Raw genomic sequence first — 27,269 nt, forward strand, 5'->3', positions numbered from 1 at the left:
GATGAAATCAACAGAGCTGAGTGCTTTTGACCGACCACGAGTTTACCTGCCCCAACTCTTTTCAATGCACCTGGGAATATGTCGAACAGACAATGCGAACCTAAAACCCTCCTTCAGCCCACTTCGATGGGTTGTAGTTGAATCTCGACTGAACATCGATAAGAAGTGACCCTCATAGTTTCAATTCTTTCGTATGCCCCATGCCATCAGTTACTGTCATCATCAGAGTGAAAACAGTTGCTCCATTCCACTAGTGACATGCCGACGTGACAGAATTTGTGACAGTGATTGTCAGGGAGGAGAGGAGGTCAAATTACCATCCAATTAATAATGATTTAGCCATTCTCTCAATTTTAATGACGTGTGGCATTGTTGGCTTGTAGACCCAACGAACTAATCGTGATTTAGATGTTTCTTCAAAGTTAACCTCATATGGCACTGCTGGTTTTGAGATCCATTAACTAATCGTGAGTTTGATATCCCGTCAAACTTAACGTCATGTGGCATTGTTGTCTGGGATAATCGTCCAACTACTTGCCGGTCAAGACTTTCCCTCGAAGTTAACGTCATGTGGCATTGTTGGCTGGGAGACTCATGCAGCTAATCATGATGCTGGTGTGCCTTTAAAGTTAACGTCAAATGGCACTGGTTTGGAGATCCAGCCAACTAATCGTGATACAAGCATCTTCTCAAGTTAACGGTATATGGCATTGTTGGCTGGGAGACCCGTGTAGCTAATCGTGATTTAGGTATACCCTCAAAGGCATTGTCTATGGCATTGTTGTCTGGGAGCTCCCTCAGAATAACTTCAGTGCTCCACGTTCAGTGACACCTTTCATTTACAAAGTATGAGACTTGTGTCTTCAGTGTATGTCTGTGTGACCAGAGACTGCGAAGTTCAAGTGTCGCTTTGTGTTGTTCTGGATAATGACAGAGGCAAAGCAGGGGATGAAACCCTCTGTCAACGTATGACTGCATTCCTCGAATAGCACCCAATGGACTGAAGTTCCCGTCACAAGGAGCGCTAATTAGCAACGGTGTCACAAGACGCCATCTTATCAGATAACGCAAAAGGTTCTGAAATTTAATATGGGACAATATCATAAGTTCTGATGATCGTAAATACTGAGACCATCTTCATCACCTCTTTTTAGGCATCAGTATCAACAGTTCAGTTGTTATTAAAAAATTTATTTACGCGTTTCGGGCACAGCTCACCTTCAGAATACGACATAAAAGAAAATACAGAATTTAATGCACACTGATATTTGTCATAACACTATACTCTCTGTTAAGTTCTTTCATTTGATATTCTACAGTAGACTGTGCGGTCATTGTAGGAGGTGGCGTATCGGTAGCTATACTACAAAGCGACAACCCTGGAACCTTGAACCCACTTCCAGTTTTAAGTTGTCTATCTAGCGTCTTCCTGATGCAACAAAATTTTTTTTTTCAATATTTCGCTTACTTACTGGTCAAATTGAAAAATTTAAAATGTTATCAAGCTGCCACAATAGCGACAGGCATATCCTTACGTTAAAAGTTTAGCAAAATAAGACAAGTATTACAGTTAGAAACTGTGTATATGTCTTGACTTAACGTAAGTGACGATGAGTAGATATCCGCAATTAATTCATCCAATATTTGTTTCTGAATGCGGGCACTAATCGGCTTCCAAGAAACGTGACACATAACTTCTAGCGTTTTTCTAAACTATTCATCGCTTATATGCTTAACGTCAAATATTTAACACATTAATTCATCCGTATAGTAATCAGAAGCCTGAAGTTGTTTTATACAAGGGAGTTCGATTTTTTAAAGAATCAAGTGGTTCCAGAATGAGACTTTCACTCTGCAGCGGAGTGTGCGCTGATATGAAACTTCCTGGCAGATTAAAACTGTGTGCCGGACTGAGACTCGAACTCCGACCTCTGGCTTTCGCGGGCAAATGCTCTACCAACCGAGCTACCCAAGCCGACTCACGCCCCGTCCTCACAGCTTCACTTCTGCCAGTACCTCGTCTCCTATCTTCCAAACTTTACAGAAGCTCTCCTGCGAACCTCGCACAACTTGCACTCCTAAAAGAAGGGATATCAGCGCACACTCCGCTGCAGAGTGAAAATCTCATTCTGGAAACATCCCCCAGGCTGTGGCTAAGCCGTGTCTCCGCAATATCCTTTCTTTCAGGAGTGCTAGTTCTGCAAGGTTCGCAGGAGAGCTTCTGTAAAGTTTGGTTCAAATGGTTCTGAGCACTATGGGACTTAACATCTATGGTCATCAGTCCCCTAGAACTTAGAACTACTTAAACCTACCTAACCTAAGGACATCACACAACACCCAGCCATCACGAGGCAGAGAAAATCCCTGACCCCGCCGGGAATCGAACCCGGGAACCCGGGCTGTAAAGTTTGGAAGGTAGGAGACGAGGTACTGCCAGAAGTAAATCTGTGAGGACGGGGAGTGAGTCGTGCTTGTGTATCTCAGTTGGTAGAGCACTTGCCGCCGAAAGGCAAATGTCCCGAGTTCGAGTCTTGGTCCGGCACACAGTTTTAATCTGCCAGGAAGTTTCAATCGGGATGTGGCTGGTAGGACTAAAATCAGTGAAAATTGTTAAGTCATTTAGGCGTTGTGACTGGTGTGTTGGTGGATTAATCTCACAGAAATGTGCACAGAAATTAGCAGCAGAGATTCAACAGGCCACTCAGCTAGTGTGGTCCGAGAGACTGGTAGCGATCGGGGTCTGCAGCTGGAGTTCTGATTTCCGCAGATGACACTTGTACCGTATTTGAAACATCCTGTATTTCCCGCCTCCTAGCTGTATCTCGTCGTAGGAGCATCTGATAGGGTCTTCCGGTTGGGAGGTTCCACTAAACAGCTTTAGATGGGTGCGGCGATGTTTTCTTCGGTGAGCCTGTATCAGATTCTTTCCCACAGCCTTGGCGAGCTCTGACTTTTGCTCCAGTTGTAATGACCAGCGGGACCCTAATTTCCGCCCTTCTTCTTAGTTTACTGGAAACTACTCCTGTGTCAGACTGCTGCGCGGTGATAAGGAGACGTGACGCGCCGCCTGCGGCCGCGCTTTACGGGTGTGTGACGGATGTCGGCAGGTTGATGGAGGCGCGCAACATGAACAAGCCCAAGACTGCGGCCGGCCACGGCAGCAGCCACGGCCGGCACGGCGAGCACGGCGGCGGCGAGGCGGGCGACGACAGCGCGGGAAAGCGCATCGTGGACCGCCTGCGCTCCGACGTCAAGGGGCTGAAGAACGCGCTGCGCAAGAGCCGCAGGGGCCACAGGTCAGTCAGTAGCCGCGTGTCCCGCGCCGCACCCTGCTTTGCACGCTCCAGTAGACGGCACAGCAAACAGAATGTTGCCAGCATGCTATGACCCTTCAGTCCAGCCACCAACGAACATCGTGGACAAAGCGAGCGAGACCCCTCGCCTTTTCGTTATGCTGATCCGCACAGCTTTAAAGTCAGCTACACAGCATAACAGGCGAGGCGACGAAGTGCTACCAACATACTGTGCACAGGCGTGAAATTCACAAACTATCAGAACTTTGTCAGACTGTTTTCAATCATGTGTAAGACTCTGTAAATGCTGATTAGTGTGTTAAACACAACACGTAAATGTAAGATATAAATGAAACAAGAAACGTTAATTAGGATGAACTGTACTAATTAAACTGAATTTCAGCTTATCGAGATAACACAACTGTTCTAGTAAAACAAAGCACCCCAGATCGTTACGAATTAGCAAAATATTAGGCGCATTCGGCGGCGAAACGATTTGTGTCAGCTTCCAGACCAGTCATAGTGCATTACCGTTACTGATATACCATGAAAGTGTGCAAATTTAGCAATGCGTGAAGATTCATAAAGAAATTCAGTTAAAAATAATTCAGTGCCACACGTAAGTCAATTCAATTATTGACAGAAGCGGACAAAGTAAGGCAGTAACAAGTATGAAATTCTACAAGAGTTTCACATGGACATTCACATGGCGCCAGTACAGAATAAATTTAGCAATAAAACGTATTGGCGGCGCGAGAATTTCTTAAAATTCCTTTACTGATAGTCTATGTGCCTCCATCGAGATTAAAACTGAAACCAAACCGGACCTCCCTTGCAGTAGCAAACACCTTTCACTACGCTAGCAGACATACCGGGTAAATAGCCCCTATTATTACCCCAGACATGAATAAGCCGGTAAATTCGCAATGAAAATGGCAAAATAATCTGCAATTTGAGTTGCATAGTGCTTTCTGGACTCTAAAACATGAATTTTCTACCTTTATGACACCGCTTATGTGACAATCATTCGGGATGTTTATCGAAATAACAAAATACTGTTATTAGCGAGTAACAGCAACTGGTTCTACACAACGCTGGTAACTACTTTGAAGAACAGTAACAGGTGCAAACACGTAACTCTTTTGTATAATCTTACATATGATTGAAAACAGTCTGACGAAGTTTGGATAGTTCGTCAATTTCACGCCTGATTATAGTATGTTCGACTCCTTGCCTGTTATACTGTGTAGCAGACTTTGAACCTGTGTGGTTTAGCATAACGAAAATACGAGAGGTCTCGCTCGTTTTGTCCACGACTGTACAGCCTCAACATTTAGTTCTCCCTGAGCACAAAAATTTGTTTCTGAGGAACCACTCTAGGTACAGCTGTACCTTTGTTGCAAATGCTTGCTGTTTATAACGTTCGCTCAATTATTACCCGTGGAACATCTAGGCGACACTCATTTTCTTCACATGTCTGTGCCAAACTCTCCTCTCTTCCGTCGCGTCAGCGTCTCGTATTCGTGGCGTAAGAGCTTACAGGCCAGGAGCCGATCAACTGAACACTTTATCTTTAACATGACACCACAAAAAGGTCAAGAGAGGTTATAAAAGGTAAACATGTTAGCCACGATGTTGGACCGCGTCTACTTGTCCACCTACCTGGAAAGGTCTCATCCAAGAACTGACGAACAAGTAACCCCATCGCGGCGGTTAGCCATCTTCCTGAAACACTTCCCATAGCTGACATTTCTACAACTACGATGCAACGTTAAGTTCCAAAGTGTCCGGGTAAAGTGTTACCATAATGTAGGCTCAGCGAGGAAAAAAATATAAAGTGAATACGTTCCAAGAATTGTGTTGTGCATGAAGCCACAGCACACATTCATTTTCTGGTTGCCTCTTACCTGCTGTACCATGATATGTGCGTTTTCTGACACCCTCCCCTCCCCCCCCACCCCTCAATTGAGCGTAGCCCTGAATCCTCCTGCTTTCAGAAAAATGGTACCGAATCCTCCCCAGCCCGCAAGAGTCTGAAAAACTATGGGACCGAATCCTCCCATTTGAAGCAGGTAGCAGTTCTAAACGTTATGGATACTCAAAGCAGGCAAAGGAAAACATATGAAGTTACAGTCACTCCATCTTCAGACCACGACTGGCCTACCGGGGCCATCCGACCGCCATGTCATCCTCAGGGAAGGATGCGGATAGGAGGGGCATGGGGTCAGCACACCGTTCTCCCTGTCCTTATGATGGTATTCTTGACCGAAGCCGCTACTGTTCGATCGAGTAGCTCCTCAATTAGCATCACTAGGCTTGGTGACCCCTAAAAATGGCAACAGCTCATGGCGGCCTGGATGGTCACCCATCCAAGTGCCGACCACGCCCGACTGCGCTTAACTTCGGTGATCGCACGGGAACCGGTGTATCCTTTGGGGCAAGGCCTTTTCCATATGAAGTTACAATAGAAGATGTGAAAATTTTTCGCGTGTATTGTATTTTAAAAGTTTAATCTTTTATCTTATTGAGATAAAGTCCAGCCGGCACAGCGCCTGCGACTAAGTCCCCCTCAAGGTCACCCGCAAAGCGTGCGTCAGTGGATCAATATTTTTTGTTTAAAACATGAGAGGGGTAGGGGAAGCAGATAAGGAACATGTCACAGATAATTATATTATGGTCTATAATAAAACATACAATGTGTCAGTTTGGGAGGATTCGGCCTGTTACCTGCTTACCTACCTGGTTTCGGGAGGATTCGGGGCTGACACCCCCCCGCCTCCCCCCCCCCCCCAATCGCCCCCACCCCCGATTACATACTGCTTGTTTAGTTTCCGAGAGATGTGAAAAGTCGCTTTGTTAGAGAAAAGAAGGGAAAAAACCTGATAAGTGCGAGTAAGAATTGCAACCTGGGTGTTCCGTATAAGCTTATTTAGCTTATTTATGCACACAGATGATAATAATTTCGTGTGGCTCAGTGGCCAGGTCCGAGTCTTTCTCCTGAGCGCTACTTCGGATTCTTGCGTGTCCCTAACCCGCTTCAGTCATCAAACTGCGGAAAGGGAACCTACAGTTTAACGTGGAATCCGAAGCACTGGTTGTTTCTGTCGATACCTCGCATCGTTGAGAGAAGAAGCCTTGATTAAAACGAAGGCTGAAAAATCCGTGGTCCAGCCGAGATTCCATCCCGCGATCTCTCGGTTTCCAGACACGCACGTTACTGCGATACCACCCTGCCAGACTTGTTTATAGATGGCTGATCTTCAGTTATTGATGAGTGAGTTTTCGAGTATCAAAATTTCTCACATGTATTACCGTATGTTTTGCGTCCATTCAGATAGCAGCTTAAATTAGTTACATATTAGTATTGGACCCAAATTTCATTTGGATACCCCTCTCCGTTCGAAGAAAAAGGGGTCTCAACAAAATGGTTCGTATGGCTCTAAGCACTATGGGAATTCACATCTGAGGTCATAAATCCCCTAGACTTAGAACTACTTAAACCTAACTAACCTAAGGATTCGATCCTGCGACCGTAGCAGCGTCACGGTTCCGGACTGAAGAGCCTAGAACCACTCGCCCACGGCGGCGAACAGATGAACAGACAACAAAGTGATTCTATGAAGATTTCGTTTTTAACGTTTGAGGTTCGATACCCTAACAGACTTCATGGCGGTAATCCAGGACTGTGGCGCTTTCAGGATGTTCCCACAACACTCAGACCCTGTGAGAATATCATCTACCTGCAAAACGTGCAATGTTGCACTTTGTATGCTTGGAAATACTGTCATTTGTCTGAAATCTTCACCACGGTACTTTGAGGTATGCCTGTTTCCCTAAAAAACATGATGCATCGATTTCCTCGGATTGTGCTCAAATCCTGCACTCACGGTACCAATGATGTCATCACTCACTCCAGGTCTGCCGCTTCTTCCCTTTCGCCAACGCTTTAAAATATTTCACGCCATCCTTTGACGCTCTTCGCATCATACGAATGTCGACCACAGGCAATACGGAACTGTTACTGAACTCGAATAGGCACCCGCGTTTCATGAAACCACATGAACACATTGCGCTTTCTCCTGCGTAGACGCCATTGTGACAGCGACGGTCCTACATTACGCTACCTGTAACAAGAGAAAGAGAGGGAGAGAAGTCAGATGCTTCCAGAGCACATTTAGAAGTGTATTCGTAAAAAGCTTTAAGAGTTGAACTACCATTTTCATTTAGCACAGTTCCTTAGAAATTACTTTTTGTGATCAAGAAACACCTTCATCCTATCCCTGCCGTAGTTATAGTGCTCACACCTTACCGTTGCATTCGCTCGCGGGAGTAAACTAACTAGGACTTAATCCACCAGAGTTTTGCAAAAGCAGTGGCGTATAGTGAATGGGATCGCCTCGTACTCTAATTACGTGACGGAGCAGGATTAGTTCCTTCACTCATTTGGAAAAAAGATTTGTGCAACACACAACTAAATCAAAAGCGGTGCACATAACTCATTTGGTAACGGATACCGCTCAATGGACTGCCAAGACTGATTATCAGTTTCTTAAACAAAACCTACCCCCCCCCCCCCCACCCCACGCCCCTCCTTCCCAACTACACTACTGGCCATTAAAATTGCTACACCAAGAAGAAATGCAGATGATAAACAGGTATTCATTGGACAACTATATTATACTAGAACTGGCATATGATTACATTTTCACGCAAGAAATCAATACCCACAAGAACCACTTCTGGCCGTAATAACGGCCTTGATACGCCTGGGCATTGAGTCAAACAGAGCTCGGATGGCTTGTACAGTTACAGCTGCCCATGCATCTTCAACACGATACCACAGTTCATCAAGTGACTGGCGTATTGTGACGAGCCAGTTGCCCGGCCACCATTGACCAGACGTTTTCAATTGGTGAAAGATCTGGAGAACTTGCTGGCCAGGGCAGCAGTAGAATATTTTCTGTATCCAGAAAGGCCCGTACAGGACCTGCAACATGCGGTCGTGCAATATCCTTCTGAAATGTAGGGTATCGTAGGGATAGAACGAAGGGTAGAGCCACGGGTCGTAACACATCTGAAATGCAATTTCCACTGTTCAGAGTGCTGTCAATTCGAATAAGAGGTGACCGAGAGGTGTAACCAATATCACCACATACCATCACGCAGAGTGATACGCCAGTACGGCGATGATGAATACACGCTTCCTATGTGCGTTCACCGCGATGTCGCCATACACGGATGCGAACATCATGATGCTGTAAACATAACCTTGATTCATCCGAAAAAATGATGTTTTGCCATTCATACATCCAGGTTCGTCGTTGAGTACACCACCGCTCTTGTATGTGATGCAGCGCCAAGGGTAACCGCAGCCATGGTCTTCGATCTGACAGTCCATGTTGCTGCAAACGTCGTCGAACTGTTCGTGCAGATGGCTGTTGTGTTGTAAACGTCCCCATCTGTTGACTCAGGAATCGAGACGTGGCTCCAAGATCCCTTACAGCCATGCGGATAAAATGCCTGTCATATCGACTGCTAGTGATATGAGGCCGTTGGGATCCAGCATGGCGTTCCGTATTACCCTCCTGAACTCACAGATTCCATAAGCTGCTAATAGTCATTGGATCTCGACCAACGCGAGCAGCAATGTCGCGATACGATATCCCGCAATCGAGACAGGCTATAATCCGATTTTTATCAAGGTGGGAAACGTGATGTCACGCATTTCTCCTCCTTACACGAGGCATCACAACAACGTTGCACCAGGCAGAGCCGGTCAACTGCTGTTTGTGTATGAGAAATCGGTTGGAAACTTGCCTCATGTCAGCACGTTGTAGGTGTCACCACCGGCGCCAACCTTGCGTGAATGCTCAGAAAAGCTAATCATTTGCATATCTTGCATCATCTTCCTGTTGGTTAAATTTCTCGTCTGTAGCACGTCATCTTCGTGGTGTAGCAGTTTTACTAGTCAGTAGTGTACCACCACAAACTCTTAAAACTGTCATGTTAAAGGGTACGCATAGTGCACTGGAGCACGAAACTTAATGCCGTAACCAACTTTGTGTTACTATCAAGAAACATTGTTCGATGAAACTTGCACCATACATAGAAAGAACTGCTACAGTACAGTACGGAAGTTAACTGAAATAAATAGGCAACGAGACGAACAGAAAAGTCACTTTCACTCAAAGGCAATAATTACACTAAGATCGCAGGGATTTACGATGGATTTCTGGGTATCTGAGAAGACACTACATGGTTGTTAATAGGATGTGACACGTGGTACTTACTGGAATTAAGAAAAACGTGGATCGGAGGCCCCACCAATGTAACTTTCTTTTCACACGACCTGTATAATCGAAGCATTAAACCATAAAAATTTTCTTTAACAGAATGAACATATTTGCAAAAATCTTTTGACCATAATCTTCGCAAAAGAATTATGAAGTTCTGCATTGCAAAACAGGAAACAATATTGCAATGATGACAAGTCGGCCAGACCAGCAGCCCGCCCGTTATCGCGTGAAACAGCGGTGTTTACTACCGCGCTGGACATAATGTATCTTATTAAAAGCCCTTCTGCAACACATGAAAACTATATAAGCACCACTGATGACGAGATTGATTCAATTGCTTAAAACAAATGACTTAACTTTTAATTTGAAAGCTGTATGTTGAAAGGTTCGGGGTTAAGATGCGCACCTGTGCTTAAAGGTTAAACAGATTAGCAAACAATATGACTATGATGAAGCTTACTTCAAAGCAACCAACCTCTTCATTTTAATCGGCAACCAAGGTGCGACTGGATCCCAACCCGTCCCTTTTGACTACAGCCCTAGTGACAGTTGTCTGTTAATATTTTCAAAGTTAAACTGATAGTCGGTTATTAAGACCGCCGGCCGTTGTGGCCGAGCGGTTCTGGGCGCTTCAGTCCGGAACCGCGCTGCTGCTACGATCGCAGGTTCGAATCCTGCCTCAGGCATGGATGTGTGTGTTGTCCTTAGGTTAGTTAGGTTTAAGTAGATCTAAGTCTAGGGGACTGATGGCCTCAGATGTTAAGCCCCATAGTGCTCAGAGCCATTTGAACCATTTGAGTTAATAGACCGCTCTGAAGGAACGTCTTAAAACATTACTTGTGAACATTTATTGCAACAGAACTCACTCGGCGGAACCACAAGATCCAGCTAAAATACAGCAATAATGACCCGGTCTATCAAACACAGAAACGAACAGCTTAGTACAACCGGTTGTTCAGATTATAACTAATGACATTCAAAGAACTGAACCGGTTAACAGCTAAATCTAACCACAAGGTCCCTCTTTGATTAACAGCAACCTGTGCCTTAGTACAGTTGTTCCGGCTGTATTTACGACAAAGTGCTGATTAATTAGAACAATAATGATCAGGTATAAACTAGAAAGGAAAGGTCATATAATAACGGGACAAATTTTCAAATGACAACTAGTGTCTTTGTCCAATACTACTGCCTATATTTACGACCAAAGAGCCGACTGAGTAAAACTCTGAGGGTCGGGTACAAACCAGAAAATAATAAGGAGGGCAGGTAGGAATCACCACGAGGATTACAGAATGTTACTCCCCTTTATCAGCAACCAGTTCCATGGATCCACGGTGCGTCGCAGCGGTTACTGAGTGGTGCCGATGAAAGCCAGCTAGAAGAGGGCTGCCAGTCCACGAGCGGTCGTCCGACAAGAATGTGGCCAACCAATCGACAGGATGTCGGTTTGCTGCTTGCAGTCGACGCTGACCCCGGTGAAGCACTCCTGTATCTTCGCTCTGCGCAGGCCCTCCTTGGGCAGCTCGTGGCACCTGCCGCTCGGACCTCGTGACCACCTCTTGTCGCGACGCTTCCACCAATCCCTAAACTTCGTGCCTCCCTCTGCCTGCCTCTATCGGCAAGCAAACACCTTCTAAGGACTCAACCCACAAATACCAACTCTTCCTCACAGATATTGGCAACGGGGACGCAAGAGGGAGAGTCGATACTGCACCTGAGCCAGTGGCGCCAGACAGAACAGTCTACTAACTCAAAGGCGCCGTAACTCAGGTTTTGTGATCAATGCAGATGGCAAATTATGCTCTCCAACGTGCCCTCATGCTAGATACAAGGCTGATAACGACTTCGCCTGTTGCGACTTTCCATTGATAAGCACCGTTTCAATTACTTTCTAAACATTCAACATGGCAGCTAAGCCACAGAAAAAACAATGCTTCAAATGGCTTTGAGCACTATGGGACTAAACATATGAGGTCATCAGTCCTCTAGAACTTAGAACTACTTAAACCTAACTAACCTAAGGACATCACACACATGCATGCCCGAGGCAGGATTCGAACCTGCGACCGTAGCAGCAGCGCGGTTCGGACTGAAGCGCCTAGAACCGCTCGACACTCCGGCCGGCTGATCTTTAAACAGAGGAAAGTGGCCTAAGAAAATTTTGTACAGTCAAGCAGAAAGCATTGTATAAAATGTGATGGAGAGGCACTTGCAATAGGAAAAGCGGAAATTTGGCAGGTAAAACATATGTTAATGCTAACGATATAACATATAGTTAAAAATGTGAAAAGGCAGTGAATATGCATTGGAAAGCAACATTAGCTGTAGTTATGCAATGATATGCATTCACAAATACCACGATAATGACAGTACATAGTTTAAAAACATCACCGTGAGCAAGCCGGGCAGCAGACCTGTCGAAATAATTTCGGATCAGAAATCTTAAAAAGCTTATATCTACATGCAAGCGAATTTCAAAATTATAAAGATAATATTGGACTGAAGCTCAAATTACAAGGCAGGGATTCTGTATTACATCGTCAACTGGCAACATCTAGGCAAATCCTACGTAACTGGAAATAATCGAAGAATAAAATCCTAGAAGACCATATCTAAACCCAAAAAGTTTTAAAATTTCAAAAATAATAGGGGAACGAAGTTAAAAATTATAAGACAGGGAAGCTGCCTTATACAGCTAACTGGCAACGTACCCTGTGTAAAATATAGATCAAACGTGAGAGTCAAACGATAGAAAAAAACATCAAAGTACAGCATAGCGCCAAAAACACGAGTAATATACCTTAATCTCGCAAGATGTCGGTAATAATGAAGGGAAATAGCTAGTTGCATGAATGAAAAATACATCAAATGCTCATTATATCCAATTGTATAGCTGGTATTATAGTGAGAACAGCAAATACAACCGTTCCAAAAATTGTCAGCTTTTCCGTAGCTGTAAACATCCAAATTAAGTCCGTAGTAATTTTATAAATAAAGCTAAGTGTTCAATAATCATGAAACGAGAGAAAGATTCCATATTTTGGTTTACAGATAAATAATCCTGCATGGCGTATGAAATATTCTTCTTTATAAAATATGCACAGATTGTAAAATAACAGGGAAACCCTGCTAGCCCAACAGCCTGACGGCTGGAGCGGGAGCGCTTTCATTTACGAATACTGAGACAGTAAATAATAAATTTTATCTTACTTGTAATGACGACTACGTTGAACTTATACCAAATGCAATAACATAAGGAAATGATTATAATAAACGAGCAGAGACCAAATCGTCATTAATAAAATGTAGATACAAATAAAAATAGAACACTCAGATAATCACGAGTCTATAAATAGCAGAGACTACAGTGCTACTCGTCACGTGATTTTACAACGAAAGGTAAAAATGTTCCTCACGATGAAGCGACAGCTGATGGTGACGGAACGCCACCTCGCCTAGTGCAGGAGGAATTTCGATAGCAGCATTGCAGGCATAAGGGTAACAAAATGTGCGAATGGTGGAGGTGTTTTCACAGCCCAGGCCGGAAGATGTGCTGTCGCAGTCACTATGACATTTCATCGAAGATACTGAAAAAATAATTCTTGATGAACTCTTCTGTTCGTTCCAAACTCTGTCAGGCGCCTTCTTCATATTGCAATAAATCTCTAATTCTTCGAGCAAATCAAGTTGTCTTCCATTTGGAGCGGAATGCCTTTGAACAATTTCCTGAAACAGTATGTCTTTCAGTAATATGAGACCCAAAAGCTGTTTTATTTTCAGAAGAGTTACGATCCCTGCAACGTATATCAATGGATCGGCTTGTCTCGCCAGTACAGTAACTGTCGCAGCATTGCAGTTAATTCTGTGAACACCCGATTTATGGAACTTACTAGGCTTTGGCCCTATCCGGCGTCAAAGTAAAACAGTTTTTGACTCACAAGAGAAAAATAAAAATATACCCATTATCTTGTTACAAAAGTAACACATTAAGTCATCGAAACACATTCAATGTGGCCATTTAAAATCAATTGCCGAGTCTGCTCATGGTTCGTACATTAACACTGGAGAAATTATGTTAGTAGAGGGCGCACGAGAACACGTTTCTGTCGTCTATAAACCGTTCCTGTTTATTGTGTTGCACGTACCATTGCAAATCGACGCACGTGAATGCCGGTCGCGCGACAGAAAGAGGTATCTCCTGTCCGAACATCAACCGGACACTCGTAATACAGCCAGGCACTAGGTGTCGAACTACACAATCAGACCGCACGTTCCTCGGCTGCTCCGCCGTGCTCCACTACCAGAACATCCGATCATTCGATGCGTATTTCACACGACAGTCTCTCAGGTCCATTCTCCTCTCACAGTTCTATTCAACAGGAATTTCGATTCACAAAAAATACAAATCTCTGCTCGACGCACACACATTGCAAGGAATGATCATAATTGTCTCTCAACTACATTAACATAACACCTAATCTTTATAATTAACAACGCTGCTCAACAACATTTTTATTACGAAGGATGTGAATGGCGCCTTTGCGAAGTCATGTACGCTGAATTCGAAAATGGAATCTGTTTTTGGCCGTCTGGCTCAGTTTTCTTGTAATACGTTGTCCTCTATGTGTGGAAACTCTTGGAAACGATGCTCCTCATTTCTTCTATGACTTAGCTCAAATGTGTGATTATTGAAAAATAATTGAAACCATGCTTATCACTTTTTCTGTGACTTAGCTGACATGTTTAATTGTTAAAAAAATTTGAAACGCTGTTTATCAGTTATTCTGTAGCTTAGCTGAAATGTTTGATTGTAGAAAAATAGTTGAAATACGTCCAGCGAATTAGCACACATAACCCTAGATTCAGAACTCTGCCCAGAATCCAACTGTGTTTCTTGCCATTTGAATTTCAGCGTTGACAGTTTTCCTTCTCATAACGAAAGTGAATATTTATCGTCATAGAAGTGCTGTTTTTTCCTGAATATTTGTCCGTGGATGATGACGTATTGTTTTGTAGTGATGACGAGAACGTTATGGAGTCTCTTGGACATAATATTAGTGTGAAGACTGTGCTCGTTCATAGAGTCCAACGACGTTAATATGAAAGCAGTAATTCTCCACAGTCGGAACAAATTTCCTTTGTTCCGATTGTTGAGTTGATGTACTTGCGAGAAAAGTTTCCAAGGATCAGTGAATCCAAGTTACAGAAAAGAATATTTATACCATCGTGAACTAGGGAATTACTGGCCGATGAACATTTCCTTGACGTTCAACAGTAAACTGGTTTTTAATATGTCTGTATTCTTCGAAGTACGGTACCGACGGAACATTCCATAACTTTCCTTGATGTATTGAATGATGTCGAAAAAATGGCATTTCGGTCTTTAACAGTCGTCAGCATTAACATTTTAGTTAACTATAGTGCAGAAAAATTTCGCTATCCAATCGATACTGAGATCATACCACCGTATGGGATGTAACATGTAACTTAGAGTACATTTCAGAATGACCGTTGAGACTTCTCTGTGGATAAACTTGGCGCCGTTAACAACAGACATGGAGAACTATTACAACAGGACATGTTGCAGACTGAAGAAGCATTATCAAGACAAATGGGTTACCACACTGTTGTCCGGCTGCTGCTGATCCTTACAAACTGAGGTTCCCGGGGCAAAGTACAGCAGGAAATTGGGAAGGAAATATTTTTTTCGTTATAATTCTTTACGTTTCGTTACTTCTGTGTTATTGATTTTCTCTGATTCCTTTCTGATCAGAAGATTTCCTTCCACGTTGCCTTTGGATGTCTTGTTGTAGATTAGCGTTATACATACGCTACTACAAGCATTTACAAAAACCATTTCTACATGAAAACAGAGGCCACTGGATACAGGGCGCGACTGCTACGGTCGCAGGTTCAAATCCTGCCTCGGGCATGGATGTGTGTGATGTCCTTAAATTAGTTAGGTTTAAGTAATCCTATGCGCGCGCGCACTAGTCGACGTCGAGACGTTACAGTAAGGCAGAAGCGAATTGTGTTTGAGGCTGCCCTGTGAAAGAAGTGGCCGATTTGTTTACGTACGTACCACTGTCAACAAAGTAACACGGCATGAAAATAGTGTTTGTAAAAAAATTCTCGATCGTAGGGATCGGAGATGGGTGTCATATCGATTTCAAGCCCGACAGCATCTTCTGCTGCCGTTGAATGCAAGTCCATATCCACCAGTTCCCGAGCGACCGTTGCGAGCAGAACTGCTTGTAATAGCTGTTTGGAATCGGACACCTCGCAAACGGCCGTTGCTACAACGGCACGTAAGGTTGCATGTTTTCAGTGGGCCAAACCACACAGATGCTGGACCGTAGCTACCGGGGTACATGGTTTGTGCTCCTCCGTGTTCTGTAGTATGACTTAGGCCCACCCGTTCACATTAATATAATTATTAACTCGGACTTTTAGTCCGGCATGCTCGGCAGACAACGTGTTACCGTTTCTTTTACAGCTCCGTGACGAGTGTGCTACTGACATTTCCGTTTACCACAACGTTAACAGCACTTTTCATACGGCTGCACGCATACCATTGCTGCCTGACGAACAATCAGGCATCAAATCGCACTTCGACTCGACCACTATATCACCAGATCTTAATCTCATCGAAAGTGTCTAAGACTATTTGGAATCAACTTTCTCGAAGACTTGTAGATCTTCGGGATCCGGTGTTTTTTTCTTGAAAAATGGTGCCGGTACTAACAAAGAAGAAGTTATTCCAGTGACTTCCACAATTTTAACATATCCTTAGATGTACACTCACCCTTTCTAGACCGCATCTTGCTTTTGCTATCAACTGCAGAATGAAGACCTCGGAGAAGCCATGAATCTACGTATGTTTTAGGTTTGAACTTAGTGAGACTATCCTACCACCCTGACAAACAGCGATGCATAAATTGTCCGTCCAAGGATATGTTACCTAGATGTATCTATAGAATTAATTTGAGAGCAACCCCTTTCACATTCGCTGGGCGATGTTGTAGTTATGCGCAATGCGCGCGTCAGAGGAAGTTGTATCTCTGGGAACTTATTTTCCCGAAGATATTCATGCGCACAACAAACTGCTTCTCTTTCATTTAAGCAAAATTTGTGTACTAAACTTCCTAAATTCGATTTCTACATATGTCAGGTGCTTCCCAGTATTTTCTGATCAATACTTGGAACCTAAAACCCGCGCGATTTAGACACGTCAACGTCATCTCCTTGAAGTAGACGCTTTCCAGCAGCTTCTTACAGACGTCTGTAAAAATCAGGTGAACTGTGTTTTCCATTTATGTGTTTAGTCTTTTTGTACTTCATAATCTTCATGCTTTTAAGCAGTATACAGTAAAACTGTGCGGGATGTTAAATTTTTCCTTCAGAAATTTGAACTGCGTTCATTATCCTCCTGTGCGCATTGTACAAGTCAATGTTTCTCTGTTGTAGATCTAAGTTATTGCAGAGCATTACACACAAGACCCAAATCATGAACAAACTCACATTACATTATTTGGCTCAGAAGAATCCCACAAAGACAGCTATCTGTTTCACTTCTTCTACTGTCTTCGTTTGCCTCTTGAAAGTGATGGATGAGTGTTGTCTTGCCACACTGCTGAAACGGTGCGAAAACTAGATTCAGTCTAGCGAGTACTTAAAATTCTAACAATTTTGAGAATCTGAAGCTCTAGAGTCACTGGTTAAGTATGTGGTTCCCTAGAATTTTTACGTGAAACATGATAAGTTATGTAAAATTTGTCCATAAAACTGTTGAGTCGGTTCGCTCCTGTCATTGCCTGAAAACTGATGTGAACAGCTCCCAGACACCTTTTTCTGACAATGAAAACACCGCAGAACAAGAATCACTGAAATTACATCCGAACGGGTTCCAACTTTCTGTTCCCGACACCTGAATGTGAACCAAGGAAAGTGCGATGCCAACTTATAAGGAATAAAACTGAAAATTTCATTCCGGGATGTTTATGCTGCATTGTGCTCTAAAGAAAAAAAGATGCACCTACTGCTTACCTTTGCGTACCGGCAGGAGATACACGCCAATGGGATCTCCACACCAATGAGTGGCTTAAGCTGGGCAGAGCATACGGAAAGAAACTGGTGAAGTCTGTTCATCGTCGAATTCGGGCCATTAATGGCTAGAGGTTATTTAACCGGTATTAACATGATTTCTCCTGGATGTTTATATAATTTTTTCCGTTAAGATTCCCTTAGTCCGGTTATTGCGTCAAAATACGTGTGTGTGAAAGTCAAACAATTGCTTACATTAGGCAAATAGCTTTGAAACAGCCTAAACAGTGGTAAGTACTGCTTCCATGAACGTCTTTGGGATACAGTCATCTGACGACACTGCTTTGCAACAGTCTGGCACAGACATCATATGTTCGTAGAAAAATCTTGTTCAACGAGACCCAAAACCAAAGAGCACGACTGAGAGAGCTAGTGCGATGATTAGCACACTGGACTCGCATTTGGGAGGACGATGCTTGTGGCAATCTAGATGTAGGTTTTCCGTGCTTTAACCAAATGGATCTGGGCAAATCCCGTGATCGTTCCTTTGAAAGAGGGATAACTGGTTTCTTTCATCTTCTTTCTTAATCCGAGCTTATGCTCCGACATTAATGATCATGCTGACGACGGGACGTTAAATTCTAATCTCCTTTCATTCTTAGCTCCTCCGAAGACCACTCCTGTCTTGACAGGCACCATGCACACATATCCAGGAAGTGTGTACTGACCCTTGGATTCTAGGCAATTTAAGAGAACGATTTGCTTGTGACACCAGTACACGGGGAAAAAGAAATCCAGTTAACGTCGGTCCTTACTCGAACGATATAGTGCTGCGGTTTAAGGCACTGCAATCTCATTAAGCAGGATAAAGCACAAATCCCCGTCCAGACGTCGCGATTTACGTTTGCCGTGGTTTCCCTGAAGTACTCCAGAGGAATACCGGCGTTGTTACTTTGGAAAAGCCAGATTTAAAGTGTTACCTGGTCCTAGCTGATGTTTTACGTCATCTCTAAATGTTTTCGTGATCTACTGGATGCTATATTTGACCGCATCTTATTCCTTTTTAGGGATAGTGCTAAGTTGAAGTTATAAGTTGGTCATGAAGGTGACTGAGTGCAGCACACTTATCAGTATATTGTCAACAAAAGGTAGGCACTTGAACCCAAGTTTCAAGTCATGCCAAAATATACTTTTAAAATCTTATCTTCCATTAGCATTGATTCAAGTGCCTCTACTGATATCGTTTTATGCAACAAGCAATGTTATATCTGGCCTCAAAAACCACGCCCGCGACTTTAAAACTCTCTCTTTTGCTACGCGCATACTATTAGCCCTGCAGAAAAAACGGACATCAACATTTTGTAGTAAATTTAATGTAGCTAAATTTTATATCGGGATGTGTTTTCACTGGAGGCCATGGTTTCAGACTTATTCAACGAAAATGCACCAAATTGACCTTCATACACACGTCCCCTCCTCCCCCCCCCCCCTTACATACATCCCTCACCACTCGCGGCTTAAACTATATTGTTTGTCGCACTTCCTCCTACCACTGTAAAAAAATTTCCGACTACACGAACTATTCCCGATATTCGATTTTGTTGGTCTCTCTTGATTGGGCTGTTACGCCAGCAGTATTGTAGGCTATTTCGTTAACATTATTCATTTAAACGTGCTCATGAAGGTAATGAAACAAAAACATCTTTGTAAATGTTACGCTAAAACTAATTCGATCCATACTTAATCCTTACAAGCACTGTAGTTTCATAGTCAGAAGACCTGACGAACACAACGATGCTGTTCACAATATTGTCAAATAAAATTTACACAAACGTCAACTTTTTCAGTTTATAATTGCTCGGCTAAGCCGTTGGCATTGTGAGGACAGTCAGTGAAGACCAAAAATGGTCTAATGTGGGAAATAACTCGAGCAGTCGCAAATTTTTGTACAGTGGCAGGAAGAAGTCCCGAGAATAACATACTACAAATCTTGACCAGTGGGGGCTGAATGTGAGAGTGGGGGTGCGTTTTAAGGTCACTCTTCAACGTTTAACTTGAATAAATAGGAAACTACAGCCACTATAAAAAGGCATCCCTGTATAAAATTTAACTATATTAAATTTCTTCCAAGGAAGGTTCTGTTAATTTTTTCTGTAGCACTAGTAATCAGTACGTAGCGATCGAGACAAAATGAATTTCTCCATTGTGGTTTTTGAAGGACAGATATAATCTTTGCGGGGTTGCAGGTTGCATAAAATGACATCAGTAGCGGCAGCAGAATTAACCTGTATTGCGCAAAAAATAATAAAATTCCAGATGTGGAAATTTCGTTAATTTCTTTAGTAGCTTCTGGTTGTATCCGGGTCATCCTTGCCATCCCTTGTTGTGGTATTTGCATGTGGAAAAAGTACTTCGTTAGTTCTGAAACTATTATCTACGGTTCGATCTGTCGATATAACAAAGGAATTTACTCCTTTTTCCATAAGTGTTCTGGCTGGTTAAACGCGACACGCTACGACTTCCTTTCCTGCGCCCACCTCTTCACCTCTGACCAGCACCGACAGCCAGCGTCCGCAGTTATTTGTTGGATGTTTTGCAATCTTTGTCTTCTCCTACAGTTTATACCATATGCAGCTGTCTCTAGTACCATGAAAGTTATTGCCTGGTGTCTTAACACGTGGCGTACCACCCTGTCTCTCATGCTTGTTAGTGTTTTCCTCGCCGATTCTGCGGAGAACCTCCTCACTTCTTATCCTATCAGTCCTCTGAATTTTCAACATGCCTCTACAGCACCACATCTCAAAACCCTTTGCCAACGTCCTTTCCACGTTGAATACATTGATTCCCTTTAGATCATCGAAGTTAAGAAACGTCACGTGTGACCGGTCCTTGGATGGCTTAAGGCTTGCTAACTCCGCGTGCTGTTGCCTGCATTCCCTTCACCTTTCCGGCAAAGGGAAGGAAGGGTTGTGGCATTAAGTTCCCTGCCACAAGGCTTTCCGCCACACTGTTGATGGTGATTCCGACGTCGGGTGGGAAGTTAAGCTCGGGGGTGGTCATGGTGCCTTTTGAGAGGGCTCGGCTGTGTTCCGACACCATCTTGTCTCATCATCCTACAACGCGAACATGACACCACGCCACACACACTCCCAGCACAGTCATTTATACGTATCGGATACACTTAACGCACGAATCTGACACTCTGCGAAGGAAATGTGGCAGTGTCCGCGAATGATAAGAAAAACGTTTTTAAGTATACGGTGGACCAGCCCCTCTGGGTGTCCCAGTCAAATGTGATACTGAAAATTACTTTTATCAAACTACTCGCTTTCGGTTTCCCCATGTGCATTCAATGCTGTGATCCAAACATACATTCTTAAAAATTTCTTCCTCAAATTAAATTAAATAAAAAATGTCGTGTGACTAGGGCCTCCCATCGGGTAGACAGTTCGCGTGGTGCAAGTCTTTTGATTTGATGCCACTTCGGTGACCTGCGCGTCGATGGGGATGAAATGCTGATATCAGGACAACACAACACCCAGTCCGTGAGCGGAGAAAATCTCCGTCTCAGCCAGGAATCGAACTCGGGCCTTTAGGGTTGACATTCTGTCGCGCTGACCACTCAGGTACCGGGGGCGGACATTAAATAAAATATTTGTAGAAGATTTCTTTTCCCTAGGAACGCTCCCTTTACCTTCACTGGGCTGCTCTTTATGTTCTTCTTGCTACGTCTGCCGTACGCTGTTTTGCTTCTAAGGCACCAGGATTCCTTCATTCAACGACTTCTTTGTCCTCAGTTTTGATGTTAAGTTTCTTACTGATCTCATTTCTGCTACTCCTCATTACTTTCATCTTCCTTGTTTTAATGTTAATCCATACTCTATTTTCACTAACATATTCATAACATCATTACATTCATTGTGCACTGTTATTCTTTCTGAATTTCACTGAGGACAGCAGTGTCATCAGCGAATCTTATCATTGATTCTCTTTCACTCTTAATGTTAATTCCACTCCTGAAACTTTTTATTTTCGTGGTTGTTTCTTCGATGTACAGACTCAATAGTAGGGGAGAATGTCTGAATACCTGCCGTAAACCCTTCTTTCTTGGTCCTCCGCTCTTATTGTTTACTTAAATGGTTCTCATACATTTTGTGTATTACAGGTCTTCCCTAGAGCTTACAACTACTGTCTTGAGAATTTGGAACAGCTTTCAGTATGTTATATAATCGAACTCTTTATCTAGATTGACAATTGCTATGAAGATTTCTCGATTTTTCCTAAGTCTCTCTTCCTTTATCAAGTGCAATGTCAGGAATTGTCAGGTGCCTTTTACTTTCCTAAACACTAACTGGCATCTAAGAGATCCTAAGTTTCTTTCACATGTATTACTGAAAAGTGATTGTCAGAAAGACAAGACCGAGAGAAAGCGGACGGAACTTTGCCAGAGGAGAGTTAACTCGATACAGCTACAACTGAATAAGTATTTATGTCCCGAACTGGTGGAGGTCTGCCCTTGGCATTACGGATTAAGTAGGCGGTCCTGCCCCGGTTTACCACGTAATACGGGTTATCCGCTGCGCGTCCATTACCTTAATTAACACCAGCGTGGGCAGGCTAAGCTCTGAGCTGCTCTTACCCAGACGCCGCCCCCAACTTCGCCCTACCTAACTATACCTCGCAAAACGCGGGGGTGACGCCCGCATCGTTTAGTTGCAGAAGGCATTACCTAGGGATGCAGTCTGCCCCCCCCCCCCCCCCATGTACAATGAGCAAACTGTGACGGAAACCAAAGAAAATTTAGCAAAGGAAATTAACGTTCACGGAGAAGAAATCGAAACTTTTAAGTTTACCGACGACATTGTAATTCCATCGGAGCAGCAAAGCACCTCAAAGAGACTGGGTAGTGCCTTGAAAAGAGGTTATAAAATGATCATCAAGAAAAGTAAAACAAGGGTCATGAAATGAAGGTGAATTAAGATAGTTACGAGGGTGAGTCAAATGAAAACCTTAAATTTCTAATAACAAATTGAAATTTTGCGCCGTTATCCTGGAAGTCAGTAAGCATGCTACAAACAACGTACAGAATGGCCTGTAGGTGGCAGCATAAGGCAGATGCACACATACTGTCGCAGTATCGGTATAAAGAAAGATGGCCGTCCCACTTGCGACTTGCACCAGGGAAGAACAGCGTTCTGTTATTCGGTTTTTGCGTAGTGAAGGTGTGAAGCCTATTGAAATTCATCAACGAATGAAGGTTCAGTACGGTGATGCATGTTTGTCACAGTAGTAAGTCTACGATTGGAGTAGGAAGTTCGCAAATGGTGTGACTTCAGTGGAAGATGCTCCTCGTCCAGGTCAGCACAACGGGTTGTGACTCCACAGGACATTGCAGCAGTTGAAGCCACAGTGAAGGAAAACCGCCGAGTGACACTGAACGAGACTGCAGCATGTTTACAGATTAGTCATGGGTCAGCACACCACATTGTGCATGATGTGCTCCAGTTTCACAAAGTCTTTGCAAGATGGGTGCCACGGCAGCTGACAACTGAAATGAGACAACGACGTGTTGATGCTTGTAAAGAAGTTCTTCACAGCTTTCAAGGTGATGGCTTCCTTGCAAGAATCGTTACTGGGGACGAAACCTGGGTTCATTCCACCAACCAGAAACGAAGAGAGCGAGCAAGGAATGGCGCCATTCCTCATCACCAAAACAAAAGAAATTTCGAACAGAACCATCAGCAGGGAAGATTATGCTGGGACAAAAAAGACGTCATTTTGGAGCATTACATGCCTAAAGGAATCACTGTCACCAGTGCATGATACATAGATCTCCTAAAAATCATCTGCAGCCTGCAATCAAATCAAAGCGGCGTAGATTGCTGTCAGCAGGTGTCCTGCAACATGACAATGCAAGGCCCCACATTACCTGTACAACAGTTGCAACAATCACAGCCCTGCGCTGTGCTTGTCTTCCTCATCCACCATACTCACCAGACCTTGTCCCAAGTGATTTCCATATGTTTGGACCACTCAGAGACGTAATGGGAGGAAAGAAGTTCCGTTATGATGAAGAGGTACGCCACGTGGTGCATGAGTGGTTACGTGGACTACCAAAAAAAATTTTCGAAAGGAATTTATGCAATTTGTAAGCGCTGGAGGACTTGCATTGAGCGTGGGAGAGATTATGTTGAAAAGTTATACAGCTTTGTACCACTTCTGCACAATAAATTATGTTTAAAAAATATTTAAGGTTTTCATTTGACTCACCCTCACCGGCCGGAGAGGCCGAGCGGTTCTAGGCGGTCTGGAGCCGTGCGACCGCTACGGTCGCAGGTTCGAATCCTGCCTCGGGCATGGATGTGTGTGATGTCCTTAGGTTAGTTAGGTTTAGGTAGTTCTAGGGGACTGCTGACAACAGCAGTTAAGTCCCATAGTGCTCAGAGGCACCCTCGTATAAAACACTTTTAATAAGGAACCGCTGCTCAGAATGACGTCAATACAGGTCCTATACGGTTTTTATGGGAATGTTATACATTCTTCCTGCAAAATAATGTCAAGTTCAGATAACAACGATGGAGGTGGATAGCGATTACGCACCCTTCTCTCCAAAGTAGACCACAAAGGCTAAACGATATTCAGAACTTGTGACTGCGATCGCAGGAGAGATGCGACAGTTCAACCTCGTGCTGACGAAACCAGTCGTCGATGACGCGTGCACAGAAGAAAATCTCTGTCATCTTCGAACACATCATTACCATTGATGAGCAAGCACTAAACCTCGTGAAGGATCCGTTGAGCCAAATAAACACACAATCCTTGGCAGTAACACGAAATACGATCTTGCGGAATACCCTTGGGGCACATGGAATCAAATCATCAGTTCAAATCATCACCGAACCCTCGCCATGTTTCACTTTTGGGACGTTAACTCGGCCAGAAGTAGGAAACAGTGTGAAGCCAGACTTTTGAGATCAAACGACATTCTTCTACTGCTCTACAGTCTATGTTTTATGTCTTCGGCACTACGTTTGCCGCTAGTGGCATTTGCATCACCGACGGAGGTCCAGCTCGCTCTGAAATCTCCTGCTTAGGAGATTCTCTCCCCGTTGTTTTGGCACTGACAGACTACGCGACTGCGACATTCAGATCTGCAGTGACTTTCGCAGCTCTTGTCCTCTTGTTTTCCGTCACTGACCTCTTCAGTCACCTGTCACGATTATACAAAACACACTTTTGCCCGCGCTGTGTCTTAACGGATGCAAATTTTCCGCTTTACCTGAACGTAGTATCAATCTTCGATACAGTACCTCTTGAAACACCAGACACCTCCACTACCTCGGTCACGGAAGCACCGACCATACGAACACCAACAATTTGCCCACATTCGAGTTCACGTATCTCCGACACAACGCATTCACAACTACACAGAACATTGGTCTGAACCCGATTTTCACTTGCAACATATTGAGAACATTGGACAGGTGTCATTCATGATCAAATACAACAGCACAAACTGCAGCCTTGGTTAGCGTCTACATTTATGTCCATGCCTGTATTTCTGTGCAGCCCTGTGTGATTGTTAGGAAGTCTTATTTGAAAGTATTTGTCTGTAGTATATAGCCTTGTATGAAACGAAATGTGAAAGATATATCACAGCTAGGGTGAAAGCCTCCTCAAGGCAAAAGTGGATAGAACAAACATATACAATCTACAACACAAACGTCTGAAGGCCACAATTAAGTTTCGAAACTTTAAAATATATTACCATAATCTTTACGGCAGAAGACCGTAATGTTTTCGCTTAAGGGGAAATTTTGAGAATAAGGCTTACGGCTGAAGGCCCACAGTTTATTTTACAAAGTCCGAAGCTCGTGGTCGTGCGGTGGCGTTCTCTCTTCCCGCACCCGGGTTCCCGGGTTCGATTCCCGGCGGGATCAGGGGTTTTCTTTGCCTCGTGATAACTGGGTGTTGTGTGATGTCCTTAGGTTAGTTAGGTTTAAGTAGTTCTAAGTTCTAGGGGACTGATGACCATAGATGTTAAGCCCCATAGTGCTCAGAGCCATTTGAACCATTTTGATTTTCCAAAAATTCAAAAATATATTAAGCTTTATGTTTTAACTGGCAGAAAGCACACTAAATGAAAAAGCAACGCAACGACAATAACTAAATTTAAGAATAAGGTTTTAAGCGGCTGAAGGCCCACAATTGATTTTTCAAAAATTCAGAATACCTTCAACCTTTTCAGTTTTTAGTGGCTGACAGCGCACTAAATGAAAAGACAGCACAAGAACAGCAACTTTCAGCAAAATATCCACTTGCCAAAATTCAAACTTACTTATACGAGCTGAAGGACCTTGATTTACAATAAACACAATATTTTTTTTTTCTTCTAAAGCATTGGCTATACGCGATTACCAACAACCATTAATCACCCATGAAAAGGATAGTATAGACAACGGCACTCAGACGTCTCCAGAGGGGGATGGGGGGGGGGGGGGGGCGGGCGCTATCCTTGAAACATTAACATTCACCTAGGTGAGACAGGTGGTGGGCCCAACTACACTTGATCTGTCGGTAATCCAACAAAGAGACGGACCGACCGACCAAACGACTTGTTAGCCACCAATCGGTACATGAAAACTCAAAGACCAAATTGTTACGGACGTGATTATCCAGAACGAAATATGTATTAATCTGTCAAAACTACACACTATGTTGGACGGCGACAACAGATGAGGGAAGGACGCTGCCTGAAATTACGTTAGTGGCCAGGGCAGGTAACGGGAAAACTGACGGCCACAAGGCAAAAAATTTCGCTGGTACACTTGAACTTGAAATAAGGTAATATAGTTAATTCCACCAAAAAATAGCACTTCCTGAATTTACGTCACTGCCCAGGACAGGTAACCAGAACAATAACGGCCACAAGGCAGAAAATTTCGCTGGCGCACTTGAATTATAGTGAGCCAATACATTTAATTTCACCGTACAGCGGTTCGATACAATCACCCGATGTTGCTCATAGGAAAATTTCCCCAACAGCGAACCACCGAAACAACATGAACGGACGTGGCTTGGGTACACCACTCAACTTCGACGTCCTTGGTCGGTGAGCCACGAAGCTCGTAGCGATCGGACAGCTCCACACACGCTCCGACACTGCGCAGGGACCACCATCGAACCCAGCCAACTTCGCCGCACGGAGATATCGTCCCTGATCCGCACCAACCGACCGACTGCCCGCACACACCCTACCAGGAAGCTATATGCACAAGACCAAAGATGGCACACGGAGCAAATATCGATACACATCGCTGCTGCCACACGTAGAAGAACCGCAGCATAACCGCAACAACGGCGGGAAGCCAAACGCAGATAGACAGCCAAGGTCAAGGAAACGCATAGTTCGGAGTGAGCACGGCTCAATTTGTTCCAGGTTACTGCGAACTGGAACATACTTCCCGTTACCATGGCGACCTCTGTTGTAGGTCGTTCGAACTGGTAGTGGTCTCTGTCCATCTGGCGACTAGCCTAACCGGTGCAGTGTGCGTTGCTACAGGGAACGCTAGCTTGCAGTGGAGCTGCGACCACTAGGCTTGCGGTCACAATGAAAAGCACGGCCTGATTGCAG

General features: G+C 43.9%; 1 protein-coding gene across 1 annotated transcript in view; it reads left to right on the forward strand.

The window, feature by feature from the left end:
- The window catches only part of LOC126285155 (cyclic nucleotide-gated cation channel alpha-3-like), an 884,508-nt gene that overhangs the window by 844,973 nt on the left and 12,266 nt on the right, over positions 1-27,269 (forward strand). The window contains exon 17 of the mRNA XM_049984467.1: positions 3,108-3,296. Coding sequence (XP_049840424.1) covers positions 3,108-3,296 — 189 coding nt within the window. The remainder of the gene's footprint in view (positions 1-3,107; positions 3,297-27,269) is intronic.

This window comes from Schistocerca gregaria, chromosome 8, assembly GCF_023897955.1.
Source record: "Schistocerca gregaria isolate iqSchGreg1 chromosome 8, iqSchGreg1.2, whole genome shotgun sequence".
Lineage (NCBI taxonomy): Eukaryota > Metazoa > Arthropoda > Insecta > Orthoptera > Acrididae > Schistocerca > Schistocerca gregaria.